Here is a 14,496-nt window from a genome sequence, read left to right as displayed (position 1 = left end):
AAATATGCTAGCGGGGCCCGCTAAACCTATTTCACGCCGGGTCTAAGGGTCACCACAGGGCAGTTTGAAAAACCCCGCCCAAGAGTCCTGCGGGGACCCCCGCCTGCCCCGCCCCGGCCGCGCCCACTCCTTTCGGCCAATCGCCCCCGTGGGGAAGCCGCTATTTGAATATTCCCTCCTTCCCCAGGACACCGCCCTGCGATTGGCCCGCCGCGTCCCGCCCCGCCCCGCGCCCTCCCGGACGGTCGCGCGCAGCTGAACCCAGCCACGCAGTTGGGCCTCAGCAGTGCGCAGGGCCGGTCTGAATCTCATGGAGTTGAGCTTCGCGGGGCGCCGGGCGCTCGTCACTGGGGCGGGCAAAGGTGGGCCCGGGGCGGCGGCCAAAGGTGGGCCTGGGAGGGGGTGGCCGGGGAGGGGCGCCCGCACTAAGCCGCGCTCCTCGCAGGCATCGGGCGCAGCACTGTCCAGGCGCTTCACGCGGCAGGTGCACAAGTGGTGGCTGTGAGCCGGACCCAGGCCGACCTGGACAGCCTGGTCCGCGAGGTAGGCGTCGCCCTGTCCCAGCCCAGCGGGCGGCGGGCGAGGCTGAGGGCGGGCCGGGACACGCGGGCGCCGGGCGCTAGGGTTCGCCAAGGACTCTTGCACACCCTCCCCCACGCCGGGCGCACGGCCTCTGTTGGGGACCGACGGGTCGGGAGAACGACGACTCCCCCTGGGCTTAGGAGGAGGCAGAAATGGCTGCCTTGCAGGCCCGGGGCCAGAGGCGTTCGGGCGCTGGGAGGAAGTAGACTGGCCGGAGGCGGGGCCAGACTCCCGTTCCCGAAGCCCCGAGTTGCCCAGTGGCCCAGAGGCCGAGTTAACTACCCTCCCCCTGCAGCAGCCTGCGATTCTGAGCCCCAGGAAGGTGACTGGCTCCTGTGGAACCCCTAACCCCTCCCCCTGTCGAACTGAAAGGCCATGCAAACCCAGCCCTTCTCCCTCGCACGGCAGAGGCCCAGCTGTACCCATTCTTGGGCATGAATCCTCTGGTAGATGTGCCCCCTTACCACCTAATACACACAGTGCCCTGGGGTAGAGCCCGTGTGTGTGGACCTGGGTGACTGGGAGGCCACGGAGCGAGCGCTGGGCGGCGTGGGCCCTGTGGATCTGCTGGTGAACAATGCTGCCGTGGCGCTGCTGCAGCCCTTCCTGGAGGTCACCAAGGAGGCGTGTGACACGTGAGCCAGGGTGGGGTGGAGGAACTCCCAGGGGGAAGGGCTGTCTCCTGCTGCAGCAGTCCGAGTCCCTGACCAGGGTCTATCCATCTGCTTCCAGGTCTTTCGATGTGAACCTTCGGGCTGTCATCCAGGTGTCCCAGGTGAGCTGCCTTCAGGGCAGGAGTGGGAACTGGGGGGTGACACCAGTTCTGCCTCATGCTTCCTCTGCAATTACAGATCGTGGCCCGAGGCTTAATAGCTCGGGGAGCCCCGGGGTCCATCGTGAATGTCTCTAGCCAGGCCTCCCAGCGCGCAGTGACTAACCACAGCGTCTACTGTGAGCAAGCCCCGGCTGTGCCCTGCCCCCCCACCCCCCCAGCCTGAGCAGCCAGCTCAGGCTCCACACAGGCTGTCTCTCCTCACAGGCTCCACCAAGGGTGCCTTGGACATGCTGACCAAGGTGATGGCTCTGGAGCTTGGGCCACACCAGGTGAGCCCTACTGGGATGCCTCCCATCACCCAGCCCACGTGCCCAGAGAGCCTCAGCCCACCCAGCTGACCCCCTGCCTGTCCCAGTGCAGATCCGTGTGAATGCACTCAACCCCACAGTAGTGATGACACCCATGGGCCAGGCCAACTGGAGCGACCCCCAGAAGGCCAAGACCATGCTGGATCGCATCCCGCTTGGCAGGTTTGCCGGTGAGTCGGGTGGGAGCCCAGCTGGGAGTTGAATCAGTGGCTTGCTCAGGTGAGGGGTGGGAGGGAAGGATGAAGGGCAGCTCCTTTCAACCACGTCCTGAACCCCACCCCGCCCACAGAGGTGGAGAACGTGGTAGACACCATCCTCTTCCTGCTGAGTGACCGCAGCAGCATGACCACGGGCTCCACTGTGCCGGTGGATGGAGGCTTCCTGGCTACCTGAGCCCCTCCACCCACACACACCCGTGTTCCATGCTGAGCCCACTTTTACCCCCACCCCCCTTCCCCATCCCTCCAATAAACATGATTCTTCTGCCCAGCCTGCACACTCATTCCTAGGCTGCAGTCAAGTGGCCGGAAGATGTAGCGCTCAGGGCTGGGTGTGGGGATGAGTCCCAGGTAGAGACAACCATTCAACTCACATCCTGGGCCAGTGGCAGCCTGTCCCTCCTGCGAGAGATTTTCAGGCCTGGCTAAGTCCCTGACAGGACTGGGAGGTAGGACCTTCCAGAAGCCCAGCTCCTAATGAGGGTGGTGAATTTGACCGAGGATGGCCTTTGGCCCTGTCCAGAGGTCTCTGGTGTGGAAGCAGTGGTGTTTTTAACATGAATGTTGGCTGGCATTCCTGAAGTCCATGCATAAGACAAAAGTGAACTGAGGATGCTGTGTGTTGGGACTTCATTACTTTGTTGATGACTTGAGCGACTTCTTTGCTGAATCAGATGATGGTTTTCAATTTTCATTCCCTCAACTTTGTGAGTTATTCACCACGTACTGAGCACAAGCTCCAGCTGTAGAATTTGCCAACTTCCATGGTAAAATACTCCCGCCTGTTTACTGTCCTTGAGGTGGAGCTGGGGAGAGATGTGTGTCCCTCACCTTTGTGTGGTGTCCCCACCACACAGATACAAAAGCCTTACACCCAATAGCACAGATAATAGTAATATGTACAAAAATATTTAGGAAGTGATGTGTTTTGTGTATTTGTTAATTTCATTTTTTAATACAACTAATATAAGTTTATATAATTATTAACAATAGCTGTTTAAAAACTGACTAGCAAAGTTCCTGAAATTCAGCAGTCCACCCTCTGCACACCATTGCGGGGGAGCAGTGTGGCTTCTCATCACACCAGAGTAGTGCCTTGTGGCCTCAGGGGTGAAGTCCTAGCTCCAGGCCAGGCCCACCCCTCACCTCCCGCCGTTGTCTGCCCAGCGATGCCAGGCTGTTGGCCCACCTGCAGCCCCTCCTGTCCTCTCCACACCACGTTTGTTCTACCTCCATGGCTGCAGGGTCCCTCTGCCTGGACGTCCTTCCTCTTGACGGCCTGTCTTCCTGAACAATCAGCTGAGTGTCCCCTGGCCTTGCCCTGGGCTCCACAGGGCCCCATGGGGCCTGACTTGCAGACCATCCTGCCCCTCGCTCCCCTGGTTGTGCCCTCCCAGAGGCCTGAAGTCAGCATGAGAAGGGCTTTCTTCATCCAGAAGGGGCCAAATGCACTTGCCCCCACTTTGATCTGGGTCCCTCCTTTGGAGACTGAGAGGGCTCAGCAAGCTTTTCCTCCTCTCCTCTGGCCTGTGTGTGTGTGTGTGTGTGTGTCTGAAGCTCACCCGCTCTGTACCCGTGGATGGTGGGGGTTAGGGGCCTGGCACCCTGAGGGTGCAGGAGCAGGGCAGGTAGCAAGACAGCAGGAGATGATGAAGAACGTTTATTGTATAAAATAAAAAGGGGCTGCCCCATCCTGGGGCACAAGGACAGAACCCACCCCACAAACTCCCCCATCAGGGAAGCCCATCCTGGGGCTGCCCTGGACCTGCCCCTGCAGCCTGAGGGAGACCCTGCTCCCTTCCGGACTCCCTGGGGGCCAGGGAAGGCTGGAGCTGTACCCCCAGGTAGAGGAGGCAGAGTGGACAGGACCCCATGGCCCCAGCACCACCCCGGGAGCACCAGCCTCGTCCCCATGATTCTTCCCCCTCCCCACCCACACGACTTCCCCACAGCAGACTCAGGGACACCAGACATCTCAACACAACAGATACAGGTGCGGGGGACTGGGGGCTGCTCCTCCAGAAGTGAGGGCTCTAGAAGACCGTGCACTTCTTCCCTGGCTTCTTCACAGGAGGCGGGCAGAGCACAGCCCGGATGGCCTCATCAAACACAGTCTTCAGGCCCCGCTGGGTCAGGGCTGAGCACTCCAGGTACTTGACAGAGCCTGGGGGCAGCAAAGAAAGGGAACAGTGAGCGTGGGGGGCAGCAGGGGGCAGCACTGTGCCCCCCAGAGCGAACCTCTCCTCCCTGCACCGGCAGGCCTGTCCGTGCCCACTCACCGATCTCCCGGGCCATGGCCAGGCCCTGGGGGTAAGTGATGGGCGCTAGCTTCTTATCCCGTAGCCGCTCAATGGTGTCCTTATCGTCACGAAGGTCCAGCTTGGTGCCCACCAGGAGGATGGGCGTGTGGGGGCAGTGGTGCCGAACCTCTGGGTACCACTGTGGGGATGGGAGGCTCTGATCTCTACCCCTTGGGAGCTTTACCCTCAGCCTGGCCCAGAGCAGGCCATGGCTCCCAAGGGCCCCTTCCTTGTGTCTAGACACACACTTAGCCCTTCTTGTTTCTGGGGTGACCACTGGTTCTGGTAGGGAAATGACCAAGAACAAAAATACCTAGCCAAGACGCTTCCAGGCCCGTCAGGTCCTCTCAGTCAGGGCCCTTCCTTCTCTGAGAGCCTCACTCACCACCCCTGCCCAACCCCTGGCCCCTCATCACCCCCTGGGCCACCTTAAGACCTCACACCCGGCAATCTCCAAAGGACAATTTGTCTCTGTAAGGCCCTCAAGCAAGAGACCCCTGCCCTCTAAGGGCAAATCCTCTGGGCAGCTTCCTCCCCTCCCAGGAAGACAACTCTGCTTCTGGCCCTGTCCTACCTTGGCTCGAACATTCTCAAAGGAGGCTGGGCTCACCAGGGAGAAGCAGATCAGAAAAACGTCCTTGGGAGAAAGGGAGGGAAGAAGGGAAGGTACCATGTAGGAATAGTCAAAGAGGCTCCGAATGGCCTCTGCTCACTCCCCCAACACACACACACACACATGCACACACGCACGCGCGCACACCAGGCCCTCTGGGCCTCCACCCGAGCCACCCAGCCCCTGCAGGCTGCCCTGTGGTCCCCTACAGTTTGGGGGTAGGAGAGTGGCCGAAGCCGGTCGTAGTCCTCCTGCCCAGCGGTGTCCCACAGCCCCAGGTTGACAGGCTTCCCGTCCACCATCACATTCGCAGAATAGTTGTCAAAACTAGAAAACAGAGTGAGAGAGATCCCCCCAGTGTCTGGGTTCTCAGGCCTGCACAAACCTGGAGCTCTGTCAGCACCTTGCCCCACCCCGGAGCCCAGACCAGGGCCACTTGGGCCCGACCTCGAAGCCCAGGGGAGCCCCGCGCACAGGCGCCCATACCCTCCCCTTGCCAGCTCTGGACCCGCCCGCCTGCTCACACGGTGGGGATGTATTCTCCAGGGAAGGCGTTGGTCGTGTAACTGATCAGCAAGCAGGTCTTCCCCACGGCGCTGCGGAGAGAGGGCAAGCCCACGCTGCTCCCAGGCCCACCTCAGCCCTCTGCCCAGCAAGGGCAGCCCCCTCCCACGGTGCCCAGTGTGGGAACAGGGGTGCCTGCCCAGCAGATCCGCAACGATAGAGGACCAGGGCAGGAGGGCCTCCGCGGGGGCAGAGTGGTGGGTGAGGGCTGGGGTGAGCTGCCTCAGAGCCCCAGGCAGGTATCGCGAAGGTGGCACCGGCTGAGGGTTCAGCCCAGGTGAGAGGCCTGGCCCCACCCACCGGGAGGCCAGGCGGGGCCGCTGGCTGCCGGCAGCATCAGGTGGGCCTGGGCTGGAGGCCTGTGCCCCGCGACCAGCCGGGACCCCGCCCCACCGCGTCCTTCCGCCCCTGCCGGGTTCCCCGACGCCCACGGGCAGGTCGGGGCCGCCCCGTCTGGACCCCAAGCCGGGATCCCCGGACCGAGCGCCGCCCCCTCCGTCCCGGCCGCGCCCCGGAGCCCCGCGCCCTGCCCAGCAAGGTCCCCGGAGCCAACCCCTCCCGGCGCGCCTGGCGCGCCAGGCCGAGCGGCCTCCGCCTCGCGCACTCACCCGTCGCCGACCACCACGCACTTGATGGCCTGCATGGGCGCGGGCCGGGCGGGCGCGGCCGCGAGCCGAGCTGCGGAGAAATGCCCGGCGCCGCAGCGGCCGCGGACCCGAGCCGAGCGCCGAGCCGAGCGGCCGGAGACAGCCGAGCGCCGCCGAGCGCCGGGCGCGGAGACAGCCGAACGCGGCCGGCATGGAGGGCGGGGGGCGCAGACCCGCCCCGAACGCGGGCTGACGCGCCTTCCAGAGAAATCTGGTGGGGGGCGGGGTCACAGGGCAACCCGTAACCCGTGTCGAGCTTGGGCAGACCCTCCCCAGAGCCCCCGTGACCCACGCCAAGGGGCGAGGTAAGCGCAGACAAGCTGCTCCCACCCACCTGAACAGGTTGTGGTCGGTGCACACAGGTTTCTTCTAGGGAGAGGATTCCCAGGGCCCACCGAGGGAGGGGCTGAGGCCCACCCACCCTCTAACCACGAGATAGTTGGTGAAAACTCAGGCGTTTGCAGTCACTAGAGATCCCCGAGGCAGGCAGGCCCCTGGTAGCAGTTAGAAGGGGTGACCCAGCAACACCTGGAGGGCCTTTCCTGAAGGGCCCAAGCTTGGAGAAAAGACTGATACTGGAGAAAGGCACTGGGGCCAAAATGTATCACAAATTGCAAAAGTCTGTATTTCAGAACACCCTGGAGTGAGCGCTGGGGCCTGCGGAGCTCATGGTGGTGAAAGGTGACTGAACTGTGGTGGGTGGGGCCAGGAGAGCTCAGGCCTGCTCCCCCAGATCTCCTTCCAACATGGGTCTGTGTTTTCAGGTGCATCATTCCCTGTGATTGGGATGAAGGAGTGGGGATGGGGCTGGGGCCCTCTCCAGCCCTCTTGGCCAGCCACGTTCTGGACACCCCGCAGGCAGGCACTCTGGTCGTAAGCTGCAGCCATCCTGCTCTCACATCCATTCCAGCACTGATTTTCCAAGTCACCAGCTGTAGACCCTGCCTAAAGAGCCCGGACCTACCGATGGCCTGTCCCTTGTAAGGAAGGGAGGAGCAGGCATGAGACAAAGATGTCCAACAGATGCCACCTTCCTGCCACTTTCAGACTTTCCCTGCCTCCCCTCACTTTTGGGGGCTCAAGGTCCTCAGGGGGGACCCCTGCACATAAGCCAGAACAGCATTTTGCAGGAAGCTGGCCCTTTGGGCCTCCTCATCCCGGATCCGGGCAATCTCGGCCTGCTTAAGGCGAAGCTTTTCACGGAGAGAGGCATTCTCGCTCTCCCTGTCCAGCAGTGCCTCCCGGTGGTCACTTGCCATCACTGCAAGGGAGGAAGCTCAGTGAGGAAGGGGCTCTGGGGACTGCCTGGGCTCCCACCAATCCAGAGGTCCGCAGGGGGCCGGCAGGGTGGGGTTTGCTCGGGGTCCCCTGGGCGCACACATACCCAGCCTCCCCTACCAGCACCTCCTGGAGCTGAGACCTAGGCCAAGCTCAGCTCTCCAGGCCAGCCTCCTCCTTCTCCTGTGGGATGACCCAGTAAGAAAGGCCCTGCAGAGAAGCCACAGGGGGGCGGGGGTGGGGCTCAGCTCGCCTTTCAGCTGGCGTTCCAGGGCCGCTGCCTTCTCCTTCAGCGCTTCCTGGGCTGTCAGCTCTGCTTGCAGGCGGCCGTTCTGCTCCTGCAGCTCCAGCCGCACCCTTGTCACCTCAGCCGCCTTTTCTTGGTCCTTGTTGCTCAGCTCCTGCCAGGCAAGGGGGTGGGGGGGTGAGGTGGCAGCTGGGGGCACCGCGGGCACCCCTGGGAGCCCTCGATGTCCCGGCTACCTGCTGCAGCTCCTCCAGGCGCCGCCTCAGGCCCTCCACCTGCCGGTCAAGCTGGCTGGCCCGCGCCTGGGCATCAGCTACTGCCTGCTTCTGCTGCAGGCAGGCGCTTTGAGCCTCGTCCCGAGCCTGCGCCAGCAGCCGTAGCTTCTCCTCCAGGTGAGCCAGGCGCTGTTGCTGCGGGCCCGGGAGAGGGGCTGGTGAGCTGCTTTCTGGCCTGTGGACCTGAGCTCACGGGAGGAGTGAACCCCCCAGCCCCACCTTCAGACAGAGAGGAGCGTATATTTGCAATGTGGAAACGGCTTTGTCACTACAGTTATTGCATATGTTGCTCTGAATGGGCTCAACTTGAATGAGGAGCCTCCCCCATGTCCCAGGCTGACACCATCCTGCCCTCTGGCCTCTGGTCCCCTACTTCCACCATGTAGTCACAGGCTGCACATTTGGGCCAAACCCCTTCCCCACCTTGGGGCTGGAGGACATTGGCTCTTTGCGTGGGCAGGGGGGGCTGGATGTGGTGCTGATGGGATGAGTGTCCTCGTCTAAGTTTTCTGCACCCCTGGACCTCCTGTTCCCTTGTCCCTCCCTACAGAGCCAGAAGACAGCCTTGGTCTGGCCCACTTAAGCCCAAAGGGTTGTGCAACCCAGGCAGCTCATGCCAACCCCTCAGACCTCTCTCCCCAGTGGGCGCTGCAAGCAGCAGACCGTGGCCCTGGGCTCACCTCCTCCAGACGGACTTGGTTCTTGGCCTTGATGAGCTCCTCCTCAGCTTGGCTGCGCTCACTGAGTGCCGCAGCCTTCGCCCGGCTCAGCTCCTACACCGCAGACAGTGACCGCTGGGCCTGTCCTCTGCCCCTGCCCAGGGACCCCTTCTGGCCACAGCCAGCCTCCCTAGGGGAGGGCAGAGCCTGGCGCCCAGCTCACCTCCTCCAGGGACAGCCGCGCAGCCTCCAGCCTCTGCACCCTCTCCTGCATGGCCCTCTCGCTCTCCTCCAGGTGGCGAGTCATGTGCTCCACCTGCCCAGGTGTGGGGTGGGGACAGGGCTGGCACGCTGGCTCCCCAGCCTTCCCCTCATGGGATCCCCACCCTGGGGGGCAGGTGAATCTTGGGGACCCTGTTACTTCCGAGTGAGGGCTGCCCCAAGTGGCCTCACAGGAGGTGAGGATGGAGGGCACGTCCCAGTGCTGCACCCCAGGTGGCACAGAGCACATGGCAGTCTGTGCTGTGGCCCCAGCAGTCAGGGTCCCTTCTAGAAACTGGTGGGGAGGTTCTGGGTCTGACATCTGCCAGGGCTGTTGGAGAAATGCCACCAGCACCCCAAGGTTGTCGAGGGAAGCCCGGCCAGGAGTGCGCCTTGGGGACACCATGCCACAACGAGGTGTCTGCAGGCCCCGATGAAGCGGGGAGAGCAAAGGCCAGACGACACAACTAATGAGGCACCTCCTTGAAGCGCAGGTGTTCCGCGTCCTCCAAGCTCTTCCGGGACCTCTTCTTCTCCAGTTCCAGGCGTTCTGGAAGCACAGGGGAAGAGCGTGGGTAGGACTCCTCTGGGGGCCCTTGGTTCTCAGCACCCAGTGGCAGGCCTGTTGTGCCCACCTTCAGCCTGGACAGCCCGCATCTTCAGCTCAGCTGCCGTGTTGGTCAGCTCCTGCCTGGTCAGGAATAGCTGATCCTGCTGAGATTTCACCTTCCGCTCCAACTCGTCCACCTGGAAAACCAGCACCGAGGGAGGGAAGCTTTGGCCCCTTCCCTGAAGCCCTGCCCCAGGCCTTCCAGGGACCTGCCCCCACACCCTGCCCCCATACCTGATTTTGCAAAAGCAAGTTCTTTTCATTGGCAGCAGACAAGTCTCTGAGGAGCTTAGACTCCCGCTCTGCAGCTTCCTGGGGGTCAGATGGGGAAAGAGCGCCACTGGACACCTGCCACCATGCACCGCCTGCCCACCCCACGCCCAACCACCTGCCCATCCAGCCCTCCCTGCCCACCTGCTGCTCCAGCCTGTGCTCCTTTGCCTGCCTCTGCGCCAGGCTCCGCTGTTCCTGCTCTGCGGTTGCCAGGAGCTCCCCCAAGTCCTGGGCCTTCTGCTCTGACAGAGCTAGGGCGGCCTCAGCCATCTGCAGCCTGCAAGGAGGGAAGGGCCAGCCCCACCCCATCCCACCTCTAGCCTCTGCTAAGGCCTTGCTGTTCTCACTCTTGCCAGACTATTACCCCGGCTAGCGCCCACCTCCTCCAAGAAGCGTTCCCAGGTTACCACCCCAGCGGTCCCTCCACCTTCTTTGTACCCTGGGGACTCAAGTCCTTGTCTGGACCGTCCTCCTCTGCCCCGTGGGCAGGTCTCTAAAGTGTTTTGAAGCCTCCTCACAACCCCGTCCTACCCTCTGCTCCTCCTTACTTGGCCTTGAGAGCGTTGATGATGGAGTGCCTCTCGTTCAGGGCTTCCTGAAGCTGCCCCACGCGTGCTGCCGATGCCCTGTGGGCAGAGAGGAGGGTTCAAGAAACCCAAACCCTGGAGCCCTCTGGGCCCCTCCCTGCAGCAGCTGCTGCTCCTCAGGCTCACGCCACCTCCAGGTGTGGGCTGAGGAAGTCTCGGTGCAGCCGCTAACCCTCCAGCCAACTCCCTCGGTAAACACACCCCACAACCTTGTCCACGGGCAGGCGATGAGGCTCACGTTAGGTCACTCCAAGGCCAGAGCGAGGACCCGAACCCCGGGTACCCCCACCGCACCACCGCCCTGCCCCCTGGCCCTGGGGCCACACTCACTTGCTGCTTCTGACCATCTCTTCTCTCTGTCTGTCGATCGTCTCCATCAAGTCCAGAAACTGGGGACAGAGGCAGCCAGAGCCCTGTCAGGGCCCAGCGCCTGCCCACTCCCCACAGTCAGCAGAAAGGAGGGCAGACATCCACTGAGGTGACAGGACACGAAAGGGCTTGGCCTCATCCAAAGGGAGAGTGGCTCCCACGCAGGGAGGCCCAGAGGGGAAGCCCACCTACCCGCCCACCCAGCCAGAGGGCATCAGAACAAGAGGCTGCCTCCCAGGCCTGGGTACTGGCTGCTTGGAGAGGCTCCAGGGCCCAGAAGGAAGGAAAAAGGCCATGGCACGGGGGCTGAGGGGGGCCCTTTGTCCAGACAGTCAGGGCGGGGCTGGGGATGGGGCGAGGTCTTGCAGTCAGCGGCAGCACTGTCCTCACCTGTTTGGACTTCTCTTCCCGGAGGTGCCGCACCTCCTTGCTGAGCACGTGGGCGCGGGCCTGGCTTTCCCGGAAGGCAGTCTGCCGGTCCTGGTTGTGATCCATGGCTTGCTCTGTTGGAAAAAGCCAAGTTGTCTACCGGGAGGCCGAGCCCCAGGAGTGGCCAACGGCCAGCCCAGCCCCATGCCCAGAAGACACTGTGCAAGGTGGTATCTCACCCCACAAATCAGACCCCTCAATGCACTAGCAGGTGAGGGGCTCAGAGGGGGTGGGGGTAGGGACAACAGTGAAGCCAGGAGCCTGGGAGGGGGAACAGGCACACGGGGAGAGGTGGGGAGGCTGCTCAACCGCCAAAAAAGGTGGGCATTTGGGCTCCGCCCCAAAGGCCAAAGGCCAGTGTGTGACTTTTAAGAGGTGAATGGTGTGCTCAGCTCCCATGCTCTGGAAAGATCCAGGCAGCATTTGGAGAGAGGCCAGCCAGAAGCGGCCATGGTGCCAACTGGGGTGACTCAGAGGCAGGTCCAAGAACCAAGAAGTGGGAGAGGACACGCATTGGGCAGACCCAGCAGGTGGTGACGCCACACTAGATTCCAACCCAGGCTCGGGCCCTCAGGTGGCTGGCGCTGCCAGTGGGACGACGAGCCATGGGGAGTGGCAGCGTGCTCAGTGGGCTTGGGGCTGAGGAGTCAGGGTCATGACAGGCGGAGACCATGGTGTGAGGAGGGTGAGGAGCAGTACGGGCAGTCAGCGCTCTGCAGGCTCCTGCCGCCACCGTTTCTTCCCTGGCGCCTGCTCTCACTTCCAGTTTTCAACATGCTACCGTCGTGATGCCGTGTTTACTTGTTCTGGCCCAAGCCACCCCTCCCTCAGTGGCTGAGTCTCTGTCACAGGGAATCAGCTCTATGCCCTGCTCCAAACAGTGCAAGCCACCAGCGGCCCCACGTGCCCGCACCCACGGCTCTGAGGATGTCGCCGGGGATGCTGTTCCCAGCCAGCTCCAGCTTCCACAGGGTTCTGTTGCTGGGGAGACAGTTTACCAGGGCGCGGCCGCCCAGGAGGCCGATGTGATTCCAGCGCAGGTCTGGAAAGAAAGCTGGTGTTGCCAGATGGAAAGCATGGGGCGGGGGTGGGAGGGCTGGCCCAGCCTGGAACACTGGTACTCCCTGTGATCGGCCACAGATCAGGAGCCCAGCTCAGCGTGCTCCTCCTCTCCCACCCCCACCCTTCTGGGAGAGGACAAAGGGAGCAGTGGGAGGGCTGAGGAAGCGATGAGATGCAACCCCTCCCCCCTCCCCCCAGACCAACACCTCCTGGCCTGGTCTGAGGACGAGGAGGGCCAGTGCTGGTGGCCTCACCAAGCTGCTGGAGGCTGGTGTTGCTCTTCAGGGCCAGAGCCAGCTCCTCGGCACCCTTGTGGCTGATCTGGTTGTTGCGGAGGTCCAGCTGCCGCAGGGTGCCATTGGCCGCCAGGGCCCCGCAGAAGGCAGCGAAGGCTTCTTCCCACGTGCCCAGGCTGTTCCACTCCAGGGTGAGGCTGCAGGAAGGGTGGACATGACGTGCGTGGCCCCAAAGGGCATCCTGCTCCCATGGGGTCCAGCGGTCTTGAGGAGGGGCACAGGCTTGGGGGTCTCTGGCAGAAAGGCTGGAAGCGCGTGAGTAACTCATACCCGCCTACTCCCCACCATGGAAGACCGACATGAAGGCGTGAACTCTCATGTTGCAGAACCGTGTCCTCTGGAGCCAACCCAGAACCACGCAGAGAGAGAGTGGGGGCTCAGGGGAGAGCAGGGGCTGGGACTGCCACCCTACCTCTGAATGGACTTGTTCTGTCGGAGGAGTTTTGCCAGTGCCTCGGCCCCTGCGGCTCGAAGGTTATTGCCCTAGGACAGAAAGAGGCCAGCCAGTCACTCCCCAGCATCCTGAGCTGGGCTCTGAATACCCTGGTCAGGTGGTGGGCGAGGCCATGGCGAACAGAAGGTGTGGCTCCTTTCAGATTCTGCTTTCCCTGCCCGCAGTGGCCTTCCAATGCAGGCTATTTCAGTTTGCTTGTCAGAACGTTCTGGAACTCATGCTCCTGCCCTCAGAACACCGACACGCGTGCGTGAGACCATGAGCAAATGGTGCGGAGCCTGTGTGCCAAGAGCGCTTACAAACACGGTCTCCGGCCACCATGCAGACCCCTGGTCGCCAGGACACCTGCATCTTCTCTACTCCTGGGTGGCACGCCCCTGAGTGCAGATCCACCCACCTTGAGATCCAGAAACCGCAGGATGGTGTTGACACACAGCCCCTGCAGCAGCAGCACGGCCCCTGTAAGAGAGCAGGGCAGTCACTCTCCACCCCTGGTGGCTCCATCTTGGGTCAGCTCCCCACACATAGGGGAGGGACGGCTGTCCCAGTGACCCCCACCAGCCAAGGTTCATGACAAAAAAGAGTCACCCCACTCCTGTGTCAGGTTTGAAAAATCTGCCAGGTGGGGAGTCAGGCGGCTCACCAGCACAGCGGGACTCTCCTAAGCCAGGGGACACTAAGGCTTTCCCATTACAAAGAGAAACTGCCTCCTGCTCCTGGGTTTCCAGAGAGGATGCTGCTGCTTGCTTTATGACAGTAAAAGGGAGTAACCTCACAAAGAAGAAATCAGGTGGGACAGAGTTCTCTGCTAGAGATGTCAAGCACCAAGGACTGCGGCATGTGCAGCTAATGAGCAGCAGAGCAAAAGAAACCAGGGGAGCCCGGCCCCAACTCTGAAGTTGCAAGGGCTGCCCTGGGCCGCCGGCCCTTGGTGCCCACCTTCCTCACTCAGCATGCAGTCGCTCAGGACGAGCTCCGTCAGCAGTGCCTCCTTCTGTAGCAGCTTGCCCAGAGCCCTGCAGGTATCCACTGTCAGGCTCTGTGTGGCCAGGTCCAGCCGGCCCTGCGGCAGCTGGTGCATTTGCTGCAGAACAGTCTCCTGGGGCTCGGCCCCACTCTCCTTGCACAGCCGGCTGTAGGTGCGCCGGAACTCCTCCATGTCCCTGGGGTGCAGGAAGGGCTTCCCGGAAAGCGCCTAGACAGGCCTCACCAGCAGCCAGACCGGGAAGCCGGGGAAGGGCAGTACAGCAGGGCCTCTCCTCTGGGGGCCTTCAGAGAGCCCCCGGCAGCTCAGTGGGGACACAAAGACTCTAAGTCTTCAGCAGCCAAGGAACGAGGCGCAAACTGAGTTGCTCCAACAGGCGGGAGGCCCCAGGAGGGCAGGGGTGGGTGATTCTCAGCGGACCGCTGAAGCCTGGGACCGAGGAGGTGGGCGTCCTCGGGGGCGGGGCCTCCAGCGGCGGGGCCGGTCCGTCCGGGCGTCGCCCGTACCCCTGGGCTCCGGGCCCGATGCCCCAGTCCTCGCGCCGCTGACCCCTGCTCGCTTGTCGCGGCCGCCGCGCGCCTCAGTATCCAGGAAGAGCAGGGAGCGCCGGGAAGACCTGGCGGAAACTACGACTCCCAGGAGGC

General features: G+C 62.9%; 2 protein-coding genes across 10 annotated transcripts; one reads left to right on the top strand and one right to left on the bottom strand.

Moving 5' to 3' along the window:
- The first annotated feature begins 231 nt into the window (after positions 1-231).
- DCXR (dicarbonyl and L-xylulose reductase) lies at positions 232-2,918 on the top strand. The gene is made up of 8 exons (XM_036835312.1): positions 232-362; positions 446-543; positions 1,063-1,217; positions 1,315-1,357; positions 1,434-1,533; positions 1,622-1,686; positions 1,778-1,895; positions 2,015-2,918. Exons 1-8 carry the CDS (start codon positions 311-313, stop codon positions 2,116-2,118), a joined length of 735 nt encoding a protein of 244 aa, XP_036691207.1. The 5' UTR covers positions 232-310; the 3' UTR covers positions 2,119-2,918.
- A 670-nt stretch (positions 2,919-3,588) lies between these two features.
- Positions 3,589-14,485, bottom strand: LRRC45 (leucine rich repeat containing 45). Of its 9 annotated transcripts, none has more exons than XM_036837024.1 (22): positions 13,807-14,479; positions 13,265-13,326; positions 12,826-12,896; positions 12,372-12,550; positions 11,969-12,097; positions 11,017-11,129; positions 10,588-10,646; positions 10,219-10,296; positions 9,812-9,947; positions 9,632-9,709; positions 9,423-9,534; positions 9,267-9,337; positions 8,750-8,842; positions 8,548-8,640; positions 7,829-8,002; positions 7,599-7,746; positions 6,029-6,278; positions 5,381-5,452; positions 5,066-5,183; positions 4,818-4,880; positions 4,219-4,382; positions 3,589-4,107 (listed from the first exon to the last, which is right to left on the bottom strand). In XM_036837024.1, exons 1-22 carry the CDS (start codon positions 14,024-14,026, stop codon positions 4,047-4,049), a joined length of 2,544 nt encoding a protein of 847 aa, XP_036692919.1. In that variant the 5' UTR covers positions 14,027-14,479; the 3' UTR covers positions 3,589-4,046. The 9 variants fall into 9 exon arrangements, 8 of the variants coding, with proteins under 8 accessions (XP_036692919.1, XP_036692913.1, XP_036692912.1 ...); XM_036837018.1 differs by having other exon boundaries at positions 4,223-4,382; positions 13,816-14,473; XM_036837017.1 differs by having other exon boundaries at positions 4,223-4,382; positions 13,807-14,472.
- Between the last annotated feature and the right edge of the window lie 11 nt (positions 14,486-14,496).

This window comes from Balaenoptera musculus, chromosome 20, assembly GCF_009873245.2.
Source record: "Balaenoptera musculus isolate JJ_BM4_2016_0621 chromosome 20, mBalMus1.pri.v3, whole genome shotgun sequence".
In the NCBI taxonomy this organism is placed as follows: Eukaryota; Metazoa; Chordata; class Mammalia; order Artiodactyla; family Balaenopteridae; genus Balaenoptera; species Balaenoptera musculus.
The sequence above is the reverse complement of the archived record's forward strand: the minus strand, read 5'-3'. Positions and strand labels throughout refer to the sequence as shown.

Coding starts and splice junctions, on each gene's coding strand:
- DCXR (XM_036835312.1), top strand. CDS start 311: ATGGAGTTGAGCTTCGCGGGGCGCCGGGCGCTCGTCACTGGGGCGGGC. Junction 1,534..1,621: donor GACTAACCACAGCGTCTACT/GTGAGCAAGCCC, acceptor CTCTCCTCACAG/GCTCCACCAAGGGTGCCTTG. Junction 1,896..2,014: donor CCCGCTTGGCAGGTTTGCCG/GTGAGTCGGGTG, acceptor CCCCGCCCACAG/AGGTGGAGAACGTGGTAGAC.
- LRRC45 (XM_036837017.1), bottom strand. CDS start 14,026: ATGGAGGAGTTCCGGCGCACCTACAGCCGGCTGTGCAAGGAGAGTGGG. Junction 12,098..12,371: donor CACCAGCCTCCAGCAGCTTG/GTGAGGCCACCA, acceptor CTTTCTTTCCAG/ACCTGCGCTGGAATCACATC. Junction 10,647..11,016: donor GGGAAGAGAAGTCCAAACAG/GTGAGGACAGTG, acceptor CTCTGTCCCCAG/TTTCTGGACTTGATGGAGAC.